This window comes from Arachis ipaensis, chromosome B6 (genome assembly GCF_059453495.1).
Source record: "Arachis ipaensis isolate K30076 ecotype BB chromosome B6, ASM5945349v1, whole genome shotgun sequence".
NCBI lineage: Eukaryota > Viridiplantae > Streptophyta > Magnoliopsida > Fabales > Fabaceae > Arachis > Arachis ipaensis.
In genome coordinates, this window is record NC_142441.1 from 140079112 (window position 1) to 140091115 (window position 12004).

The following is a 12004-nucleotide window of genomic DNA, read 5'->3' on the forward strand; positions in this document are numbered from 1 at the left end:
ATTAGTTTACCTCCCATTAAAAAGGTATAAAAATTTCAGAAAATAATTTATGAATGGAATTAAAAATGGTGTTATGCAAGGTTATTATAAGATGGTGTGTTATCCTGGAATGTGGATCTGCCAAAAACAGCTTCTGAAAAACGCAAGTTGCGTTTTATTGATGAACAAAGTTGAAGCCAATGCATGGATGGAACGTGTCTGCTGCACACTGAAAAACGCAAGTTGCATTTTATTCCAAGACACAAATGAAACCAATGCATGCAGAAGGGTTTGGTCAAGCCACACTCCACAATCGCAAGTTGCGATTGTCACTGACCCTTATTGCATGTTCGACGCGTGTTCAATAAATGGGTTTGGAGAGGGCTTTAAAAAGCCAAAGTTACAAACGCAGATGAAGAGAGGGAGAGTGTAACAAAGATAGTTGAAGCTGCGGTGGAGGAGCATGGCAGTGTTGACTGTGGGAGGAAGAAGAAGAAATAGTAGGCTGGGTTTAAGTATATGAAAAAAAAAATGGTTCGTAATTTTACGTTACCTGAAGAACACATTATTAAGTATTTGGATCATCCTCAATGGGTAATATTTTTTCTTTTAATTTTATGATGAATGAATATATTTATTTTTAATTTTTTTTTTATTTGAAAAATGTTATTGTTATTATTATTACTGTTAGTTAGTAACAACATTACTATTATTATTGGTATTATTAATATTATTACTGTTAGTTAGTTGCATTATTATTATTATTATGATTATTATTATTATTATTATTATTATTATTATTATTATTATTATTATTATTATTATTATTATTATTATTATTACTATTACTGGTAGTTGCATTATTATTATTATTATTATTATTATTATTATTATTAGTAGCAGTAGTAGTAGTAATAATTATAATAATAGTAGTAGTTATTATTATTATTATGATGATGATTATTATTGTTATCAATATAGTAGTAGTAGTAATAACCGGATTATTATTATTATTATTATTATTATTATTATTATTATTATTATTATTATTATTATTGGTAGTTGCATTATTATTATTATTATTATTATTATTAGCAGTAGTAGTAGTAATAATTATAATAATAGTAGTAGTTATTATTATTATTATGATGATGATTATTATTGTTATCAATATAGTAGTAGTAGTAGTAATAACTGGATTATTATTATTATTATTATTATTATTATTATTATTATTATTATTATTATTATTATGTTAGTTGTTGTTAATTTCAATGAATATTATCTTTTTTTGGCAGGCGATCAGAAATTTGTTGCCTAGAAAACTTGATCCGCCAGATACCTTTAATGAGAGAGCTGCAGAGGCACTAGCATTAACTGGGTTTCAACACGTTTCACGAATTGGTGAAATGAGAGGTCATTCTGCACTCTTAAGTGCCTTGGTGGAACGATGGAGGCCAGAAACTCATACGTTCCACCTTCCAGTGGGTGAAGTGACGGTGACGCTGGAAGACGTGATACATATACTTGGCCTCCATGTTAACGGAGAACCCGTCACGGGTAGATCGGATAGCAGTTACCAGTTTTTGGTGGATAACTGCCTCGCTTGTTTTGGTCGGCAACCGGGTCCGGACGATCACGTGTTGGGCAAGGTAAATCTCCATTGGGTCCGGCGGTGTCGAGACAGTGAACCGTGTGACACGCAGGAGTCTATTGAGCGGTATGTCAGGGCTCACATTTTCTGCGTGCTTGGTACAGTGGTGTTTCCAGATAAGTCCACCACGTCTTTGAACTCGAAGTTTTTGCCTCTACTTCGTGATTTTCATCAGATCTCACAATACAGTTGGGGGGCAGCTAGTCTGGCACATCTATACAGATCGTTGTGTCGTGCATCGCGGTACAACTGTAAAGAGATGGATGGGCCACTGATTTTGCTTTTTGTTTGGGCGTGGGAGCGTATGCCGTTCATGGCCCCTATACCGCGCAATCAGCTTCTCGATATTGGTGTTCCACTTGCGCGACGGTATTGTACTTTACTGTTATTATTATTATTATTATTATTATTATTATTATTATTATTATTATTATTATTATTATTATTATTATTATTATTATTATTATCATCATTGTTGTTGTTGTTGTTGTTGTTGTTGTTGTTGTTGTTGTTGTTGTTGTTGTTGTTGTTGTTGAGGTCATCCTACTTGTGCGTAGGTGGAGTCATTGGCGCCGGCATACAAGATATACACGGAGGTCTACGGCGCAGTTTAGACGAGGACTCGATGACATGGGAGTCAATGATGTGAGTTTTAACCATTTAGGTATGCGTCTTTGTTAAGAAAAATAATGTTACTAATAGGTCTCGTGCTTACTGGTGTGCAGTTTACATGGCGGCCGTATATCGACGTGGATGTTCCGATCGAACTCGGCGTAAATTTGTTTATGTGCTCCACGAAGTCGCCATTAGTGTCGTTCGAATGTATAGAATGGCACCCAACAGATCGAGTTCGTCGACAATTCGGGTTGCAGCAGCTTCCACCAGACCTGGCATTTTAGATCGGTAGTGCTCATTGCAGGCGTTTGAGCGGTGCCCAGCATCATGACTGGAGAGACCAGACCAAGGAATGGCTTCACATGTGGCGTTCTGGCCGCTATGATAGACTGCAGGTAGGGGAGGAGATTGTCGACTTCCATCCCCTCCCATTGTACTATGACTGGTACACACAGCAATACGGGGGTCACCTACGACTGTCAGATAGAGTTGCAGATGAAGAGGCCGACGCGAACGCACAGCAAGAAGTTCCACCACAACCAGCTGGACCTCAGCATCAGGATCCGGCCTATGATCAAGGGTTTCAGGTATCGTTAAGGTTTATTGGTGTTAATATTACCGTTATTAATTATAAGCTTTACTGTTACCGTTATTGATTAGCGTTATTCATTTACAATTAGGTGCCACCATATGATCCCCAGTTCCAGGCGCCTGCATATGAGCCCTAGTTCCAGGCGCCTGCATATGATTCCCAGTTCCAGGCGCCTGCATATCATCCCCAGTTCCAGGCGCCTTCATATGATTCCCAGTTCCAGGCGCCGGCATATGACCCCCAGTTCATGATGCCAGGGTATGAGCAGCATCATCAGGTGCCGGCATATGAGCAGCACGTTCAGGAACCACAACAACATCAGACAGCAGAGCCCTACATACCACAATTGCTCATTCCAGTAGATGGTCAGTTAAGTCCATTTGTTGGGCTTGATTCGATAAGCTTCTCTCGACTCATGAGAGAGACATCTCAGCTATTTCCAGCGCGAGAGCAGCAAGGGCCTGTTGGTAGTGAGCCGTCTGTTGGTCGTCGGGCCACGTCAGGTCATGATAGTGACTTCAGTATGGATCGATCACCGGGTCATGTAGGTCCTACTCGTCTGTCCGCACCACCACGCACTGCGTTGTTCGACTTAAATGAATGCCCACAGCCGGAAGAGGGATTTCTGGGAGATGCCTTCCAGCATGAGTCTCATTCTGGTGGATATAGTGATCGGGGCTTGAGTAGATCCAGTGCTTATGAAACTGGCGGTGCCAGCATGCCAGATGTCGGTGTTGGTGACTCGAGTAGTACTCAGGGTCATTCGTATAATTTACGGACACAGATTGCACCTCCGGACAAATACACCCCATCTCAGTACGCGAAGAAGGCGCCCAGGAAGTAGGTTGATGCAGTTTAGTTCAGTCCGTTTGAGTTTATGTTTTTATTCAGTGATGTAGATTGTATGGTATATTTAGACATTTCTGTTAGTCACCTTTTCTATTACTATGTGTTTACATGTTTGTATTAGTAATCATGTCAGTTACTATGTGTTTATGGTTTCTATTGGTAATCATATCCGTTACTATGTTTAAATGTTTAGACGTTATTCACTGCATACATAAATAAAAGGACAAAGATATCACTTAAGCTTACAAAAAAAGTTACATATAAAGGTCCATAAAAAGTAACATAAAAAGTCTTAATCAAGCTTGATTCCTAGCAGAGCTTGATTCTGCGCGCTGCGGACATCGACTCTGGCTATGTCCCTCCCGTCCACAAATAGTACACCGGCGAGGACGGCGCATGTCCCGCGAATCCATCTCATTCAAGTAGCGGGTTGACTTGGGTCTACCTTTCGTCGCGCGCCTCAATGTCCAATTCGCGATCACCTTCGCTCCTTCATACGGAGCCCACGTAGATGGGTCACCCATCGGGACAAACTCGCCTCTATAGACCTTGCAAATTTCGGACATTTTGTACACATCATGCACATATATTTGCCAATCAAGACGCTGGTTGGCGCAACATGCAAGGACGTGGCGGCATGGGAGTCGCTCGACCTGGAAATGGCCACAATCGCAGTGTCGTTGCGCGAGATTAACAGTGTGAATGGAACCATCTTGCATTTCGCAAACCTCAAACATCTCGTTGCGCCTGTCGAACCTATTGACCACAATGTTGCCTGCACGTCGAAAACTTTCTTCGACTCTTTTGGTGGCAAATTCTGAATATGTGAATCCATTGCGGACACGCTCATGAGCCTCGGCGCTCTTCCGGGTGAACAATTCGTTCAGCCGATAGAAAGTAGACCTGACAATGGCAGTCACAGGAAGGTTGCGTGCACCCTTCAGGACAGAATTTATGCACTCTACCAAGTTTGTCGTCATATGTCCCCAATGATGACCTCCGTCGAATGCCAACACCCATCTCTGAACATCGATCTCATCACACCATTGCGCATACGCCTCACCCCGCTCTCTCAGCCTTTGGTAGTTTTTGTTGTACTCTTGCTCCGTCCTAGAATATCCTGTTGGAGAAACCATTTCATCATAACGAAGTTGCACGAAATTAATAGGAACAGAACCATAACAACGAAATCAAATACCTGTGTTAACCACGAGTTTATGCAAATACGGAGCCTTGAACCTCCTTAAGAAGTTGGAACCGATGTGCCTGATGCAGTACATGTGCCACGCTCTTCGCGGTGACCATGCACCGTTGCTGCGAGCTATTGCTGCGTCGATGGAGTTATGGCGGTCAGAAATAATGCCGACGCCAAATAGGGAGCGTCTTTATTTGAACACGAGACCTTGGCATCTTTGCAGTCATTGCTTTCAGCCAAACTGGCAGAGTCTGGTAAGAAACCTCCCAACCACCAAAAACTTTTGCGACAGATTTCTGCTTTGCCAACCAAGCCTTGCGGTAACTGATAGTGTAGTTGAACTTTGACTGAACTTCTGCAATAATAGACTTCACCTTTATGGACGGATCTGCTTCGACCAACGGCCTAATGGCATCTGCAATTGTGTCTGAGTCCAACTTGGCATGATCTTGCGAGATAGTTCCCATGGTGCACGTGTGTTTGCCATTGTATCTCCTGATCTCCCAACAAGCGCACCCGACACCATAACCCTTGCATTTCGCATAGAATGTCTGCGGCTCAGACTCATACACAGTGTAATCAACTCCTCTAGAGATAGTGTAGCTTTTGATTGCATATATCACCGACTCTCTAGAGCCAAATTCCATTCCGACACTGAATTCACCATCTTCGGCCGCAGCGTTGCCTTCACCTACGATAAGCGCACCACCATCAGTCAGACAAGGCAAATAAAATGGACACTAGTGGTAACGTGAATTAATAACCATAATATAACATACCCATATTCGCATACTCAGGAAATTCTGGGGCATGCATGGCTTCGAGATCAAGAGTCCGCATAAAAGACGGAACACCAAACGGCTGCTGGCTTATAACAGCATGCGCTTCATTTGGCACCGCCGGATTGCCGGCCAGATCTCCGTCATCGTTTTCGTCATCGACTTCATAGTTGGCTTCGAACTCCTCTTCACTGTCGTCGTTATCTTCTTCCCAGCCTATATCCCCAAACTCGTTAATGTTGACCTCCTCGTCAAACTCGTCCACCCCCGTATGCTGTTCAAACTCAACGTACAGCTCTATTAGCGGCACCTGAAATCGGGTTTGTTGATAAATACAGAACATCCACTGCATGCTTGCATCGTCAGTGATGGCCATTATTTGAAACTGTATCAGCCCACCAAATACTTGTACAGGACTCCTGTACAAAATATAGCTCACCCTTTTCGAAATGTGACTTGGTATGTTGACACAAATACCATTTTGCAACTCCACAAAACTCGTGGTATATGGAATAGCAAATGAAAACGGACATTCACAAACAAAAGTCACTCCTTCGTGTGTGTTCGATATAACCTCACCGTTATAATACACTCGTATATTTGCAATACCTTCCATAATCTCACTTTTTTAACCCTTCTAATACCCAAAAAATCTCACAATTAAGAGATGCATGAACGAATGAAAGGTGAAAGGGAGCACAAGTGAGAGATTTAGGAGTGAGGTACGAGTTTGAGATAGCTGAGTTAGCAATTTATAGGCAAAATTCTTCATTATAATATTATATTACATATAAAACGCAACCTGTGTTTTACGGACTTCAAAAAAAATTTTCGGGCCAAATAAAACGCAACATGCGATTTACTCTGCCCAAAAAAATTTCTGAGCCCATCAAATTCACAAACGCATCATGCGTTTTATATTAAAAAAAAATTTTTAATTTCAATTTCACAAACGCAACATGCGTTTGTCTCCATTCAATTGTAAAGCAAAAAAAATTTAATTGTGAAGCATAAAAAACGCAACTTGCGTTTGTTATATGTCCCATAGCAGTGCAAAATTTGGTGAAACACCCATTTCAATGCACATCACCAAAACCTTTTCCATATCAAAATTAATCAGCCTAAAAATTTATGCACCACAAGTTTATTGCTGTCGTCCAAAACAAGCAATTTCATCTAAATTTAATTTATATATGAATTATTTAGTATTTAGTATATTACTAAATTTTCATTTGTCAGGTTTTTGATTTGGGGGAAAATGCTCCTGATAAGGTGCTGCATTCAACTTTGCTAAGTTGGAAAATCTGAAGGTCCAGGGTGTTCAATTTTCCAGGAAGATTATGAAGTTAATTGTGAGTTTGTGATTAATAATATTTTATGGGTTATGTTTATGTTTTTTGAATAATAATATTTGTATTCATTTTTTTTCACACAAAGGGAATTGACTCACCCTTTTTTTCTATTGGATGAGGTTTAGGGTCTACACCAAATAATACATATAAGATTTTTCTAAAAACAGATTTTGCACATTTTAACCACTTGTTCTGTGTTGTCTTTTCTTGTTGTTGCAGTGATATTTGACTTCTGCAAGGAGAAAAAAGAGATGGTAAGTCATATGATTAACATAACTCTACAAACACTATTTACTACTAAAGGCACGTTATTAAAATATATTATGAGTTTGTTTGGGTGAGCTTTTAAGAAAAGATTTTTTTTTGAGTTATCTTTTTTTAAAAGATCTTATGAAAAAGTAAAAGTAATTTTATGTTTGGGTATCTCATGCAAAAAGATCTTTTTATCTATCAATTATATTTGGGTATAACGATATAAAAATACTTTTTTGTTTATTTATTAGATAAAAAACATCTTTTTTTTAAGAGAAAAATATTTTTTAAAAAAAGATGTAAATTACAGCTTCTCAAAAAAGATCTTTTTTTTTTATTTTTCTAGTACTTTTACTTTTACTACTAGAAATTTGCCAAACACGCTAAAAAATAAAAAAAGATCTTTTTTTATTGAAAAAAGATCTTTTTTTTATCAAAATAATGGCGCCCAACAAACAATATAGATTAGATCAAATGGCATATATATATATATTTGGTTTTCACTAATCTCTTCTATACCGTGTATACTAATTATAACTAGTGATAGCTATTGTAACAATTCTTAGCTTTTTAAAAGGGAAAAAGAGAAAAAGGGAAAAGTTTCAAGAAATAGAAAGAAGTATCAGCATCTCTTCTTTTTCTCATGCTTATTTTTTTCTGTGCACCACAAAAACTTGAGTGAAAACAGTATTTGTGGAGCTATTCTATTTGCATATGATTTCATTTACCATTGTTTATTTGTTTTGCCTATTTATTTGTTTTTATGATTCCATATGCATTATTTGTGATATTCGGTAATTTGGTTTCTAATTTTTGAATATATAATTGTTCTAATATTTAAGAGTTGAAGATTTAATTTACATTTTGTAAAAGTCTAAAGGAAAGTTAGACAGTTTAATGCGACCATTCAAATAGTTATTATAATTGATGTTAGTTCAGAACAATTGAAATTTTTAATTTATGCATGTTAACTATCTTTGAGGATCGAGTAACTGTTTTTGTCTGGCTTCATTTATTTATTTGATCTATTCTTCTCTTAGAATTAGAAGTCAAATTTTTAAGAATTAGTAATTTACATGATGTTTATTCTCTTAATACTTTTCAATACTTTCATGTATTTAGCGAATATTATTTTTTAATATTTTTGTGTTGTTTTTTGGATTTTTTAATAATAAAATAAAAAAAATTCATATTTCTCCAAACATGATTTTTGGACTTTAATTTTTAAAATACGATTTTTTTTTTTTGCATTTAAGCAAGTTCGTTGGACCCGGCGAACTCTATAAAAATTGACAATTTTTTTGAAAAACGCACTTTTAATCCATATCATTGTCTAAAAAATAGTATATAGATCTACAAACAGTATATAAGAATACACAAAAATATACAAACAACAAGCATGGCTTCTTCAAGAATTTTTTTAATTATAAATTAAAAAAATAAACCATATTTAACAATGACAACTATTATTATCGTCTCTAAAAATACATAGATACACTAGAATAAGCTATATTTAACAAAAAAAAATTTAATTATAAATTAAAAGAAATAACTATTTTCCAAAATTTGGAGAATCTATTATTAGTATTTTTAATGTAATATTTTAGATATGACATAATTTTAAAATACAGTAAAAATGTTTCAATGATTATCTATTTTATATGTATATCTCAAATTTCAATTCAGGTATAAAGAAGGGAGAAAAGCAATGTCATTCTATGGTGTTTTTGCACCACGAGGTGAACGGTATCAGAAACAATGAGGAAGAGTAGTATTTAGGGAAGAAAGGCAGAGAAAAATCAGAGAGAGAATGAGAGTAGAGAATGAGTGTGTATTTACTACGAGGTTAAGTTCAATCATTACATTGTAGTGATAGCTAACATATGAGAGAGAGAGAGTAACTACTTGATGCTGATCATCAAGAACTAACTAGTTATAGACTTAGTTACATGTAACAAACTTTACCCTTCTTCTAGCAGCTTCTAGTAGTTGTGCAGACCATAGACCTAGCACGAGGTTTTTTGGAATTTTCAGTTACAGTCCAAATTCTTGACTGAATTCTTTTTTATATTTCAGTTCTCAATGTTCTCATTCTCATAGTTTTGTAGGATTTTGTACAATTTATTCTATTCTACTTTTATAAATCACAAATAGGTTGTACAAATTCTCATTAATCCAATTTATTTTTTTTTTCAATCACCATGATCAGATCCTATTATCTTCTTGCACCAATATCAAATGTATTAACATAAGAACAACTTTTATCACTTAACTTAAATCATTGATCCTCTAGTTTGAACGAAGAAAATGTATTTGTACTATATTAATTAAATTTGTGATACTACATGACGAAATTATTTTGGTAACCAAGTTTAACCAAGTTGGTTCAATAGTTTATTGGCATAATAAAAACGAATAGGAAAAAAAAAGAAACTTAGTTAAACGTGGTTACAAAAATCATTTATTCATCTAACATTTGTTCTTGCAAGATGGAGAGGATATCAAAGACTTCCATAAGTTTTATATTAGTACATCAAACATTCTTTGACAAGATGCGACTTATTTCAATTTTTTTTCATTCATAATAAGCTCACAAGCCTATAAAAGCATCAGTCTTGTTTGTTCATGAGATTTTTATTCCTTATAGGACTTAGTTAAACTTAATAAATATAGCATGTTTATTTGGTTAGGTATATGATGAATCACGACAAAAGGCTGAGTCATGAGTTACAGCAATTTGTTGGTTGGGATTTCTGCTAGAGGCCATTGAAAAGTTCATGAGGTGATGATTTTGAACGGTGGAGATTTTGCATCAACAATCATGAGTCGGAAACACTCACGTTGAATTGATGGACTCAGTCATGTAATTTCCAATTTAATCATATCAATGCTGTTTAACTAGTTTATTGTTAATTGTGTTGAATTGATAACATTATTTTGTATTTGCATAGTGTAATATATATCCCAGGCACACGGAAAAAGAGAAAATGTCGTCTATGTTTCATCACAATGAATTGCTGTTGCCTTGGGCGCATTATCCTTGTATCGAATTGTTCTGATAAAGATTATAAAGATAAGTAAAATAAAACCACATGTAATAAGTCATTTAAGATTTTTGGGATAAATTTGTCTTTATTCAAGACTAAATTAATTGGTTAACTTGAGCATTCAGAAAAAGAATTCTTAGTTGTTCAGAGATAGACGGAACACATTGTCATATAATTAGGTCATAACCTACAAAATAATTTAGGAGGCCACTCATATAAACACGCCTAAAACGTCTTTTTTTAAAGATATCTTTATGTTGTGTTTTAATTGGTTTTAGTATAATTTATTCGGTGTTCCTCATCACATATTATTAAATTCCTCAAAAATTTTCTTTTCAAAAACAATAAAAAACATTTAATTTGGACTAAAACAAAAAAGGTAATAGATTAACTATTAGATTTTTTTTTAAAAGATTATTTACATAAAAAAATATATCACATTCATCAAAATATATATATATATATAACAATTAATTAATTATTTTATATATATAAGCTCTTAAAAAATTTTATAAATAAAAAAATAATTAATTTTTATTCGTATAATATATAAAATAATTACTATATTATTATTATATTATAGATTAAAATTTACTAATTTAAATTTTGTTTTTATTTTTAATATAAGCATTAAAAATAAATAATTTTTTTATAACAAGATATATTGTAATAAAATATATATAATATTAATTAATTTTTAAAAAATTCTGAAAAGATGATTTTTTCTAATAAAGTGTTATTAAAAAATTAACATTATAAAAACTAATTTCAACCAATATGATATAATATGATATAATAGGTTATTAAATATATTTAATACAAAATACATTGAATATAAATTTTTATTGGGTTTAAATTTTAAATAATTTTTAATTAAATTTCGAATATTTTTATTTTAAAGAGTTAGAATATTTTAACATCATTCTTTTCGTATCTTTTTAATTGAGTCTTTGATTTTTTAAATTATAAACCTTATTTATAATTAAGAGTAATGTTTTAACACCACCAATTAGTCACACATATAAAAATACAAGAACAATTCTATTGTCATAATTATAATCTAACTTTATAAGCAATACAATACAATGAAACTATATATAAGTAATATAACTAAATTTTATCTACATCTATAGTCACATTTCATAAATAATATAATTAAATTATATTTATGTTTATAATTAAAATATGAATAAAAATACAAAAAAGTATCAGGATGGTTAATTTTTTTCATTCATATTTTTTTATTATTTTTGTTGTGAAAAATTTAATTATTTTAATAATTAATTATTTTTTAAAAAAAGATAATTGAATAACACAAAAAAGTCTTATTAAGAGTAATTTATTTATATATGATTAAAAAATAATTGAATAATTATATACGGTAAAAAATTAATATTATTAAAAAATAAAAATAAAATTTATTTTAAAATTAAAAATAAAGTTTATTTAAAAATAAAATTAAAAATCATGATTTTTTTTCTTTTTTCCAAAATTTATCTACGAGTAATTCTATAAATATTTTATGATGAATAAAAATATTAAACTCATACTAAAATTTATTCTAATAAAATTTATTTTTATTCTACTAAACGTTAAATAAATTATTGAAAAGAATTTTGTTTCCTCCATTAGAGAAGAATGATAAACTTCCATACTTCTATTATGTTATGGCAATAATTTGGCCTGTTAT

The 12004-nt window shown here is 33.5% G+C and overlaps 2 protein-coding genes and 1 long non-coding RNA gene across 3 annotated transcripts; 1 reads left to right on the top strand and 2 right to left on the bottom strand.

Moving 5' to 3' along the window:
• Nucleotides 1–3985: 3985 nt before the first annotated feature.
• Nucleotides 3986–4969, bottom strand: LOC148562956 (uncharacterized). Its single transcript, XM_088491087.1, has 2 exons — nt 4888–4969; nt 3986–4809 (listed from the first exon to the last, which is right to left on the bottom strand). Exons 1-2 carry the CDS (start codon nt 4967–4969, stop codon nt 3986–3988), a joined length of 906 nt encoding a protein of 301 aa, XP_088347213.1.
• Nucleotides 4970–5039: 70 nt separating this feature from the next.
• Nucleotides 5040–6279, bottom strand: LOC148562957 (uncharacterized). Its single transcript, XM_088491088.1, has 2 exons — nt 5664–6279; nt 5040–5575 (listed from the first exon to the last, which is right to left on the bottom strand). Exons 1-2 carry the CDS (start codon nt 6277–6279, stop codon nt 5040–5042), a joined length of 1152 nt encoding a protein of 383 aa, XP_088347214.1.
• A 477-nt stretch (nt 6280–6756) lies between these two features.
• On the top strand, nt 6757–9417 carry LOC110263562 (uncharacterized). Its single transcript, XR_002349380.2, has 3 exons — nt 6757–7015; nt 7235–7269; nt 8954–9417. It is a non-coding gene; the product is annotated as an uncharacterized LOC110263562 (long non-coding RNA).
• The last annotated feature ends 2587 nt before the right edge of the window (nt 9418–12004 follow it).

What these genes read in the sequence shown, in the direction of transcription:
- LOC148562956 (XM_088491087.1), bottom strand. Translation starts at nt 4,969, where the DNA reads ATGTACTGCATCAGGCACATCGGTTCCAACTTCTTAAGGAGGTTCAAG. An exon ending in TAAACTCGTGGTTAACACAG is followed by an intron (nt 4,810 to 4,887) that starts GTATTTGATTTC and finishes TTTCTCCAACAG; the next exon opens with GATATTCTAGGACGGAGCAA.
- LOC148562957 (XM_088491088.1), bottom strand. Translation starts at nt 6,279, where the DNA reads ATGGAAGGTATTGCAAATATACGAGTGTATTATAACGGTGAGGTTATA. An exon ending in TCCTGAGTATGCGAATATGG is followed by an intron (nt 5,576 to 5,663) that starts GTATGTTATATT and finishes CGCTTATCGTAG; the next exon opens with GTGAAGGCAACGCTGCGGCC.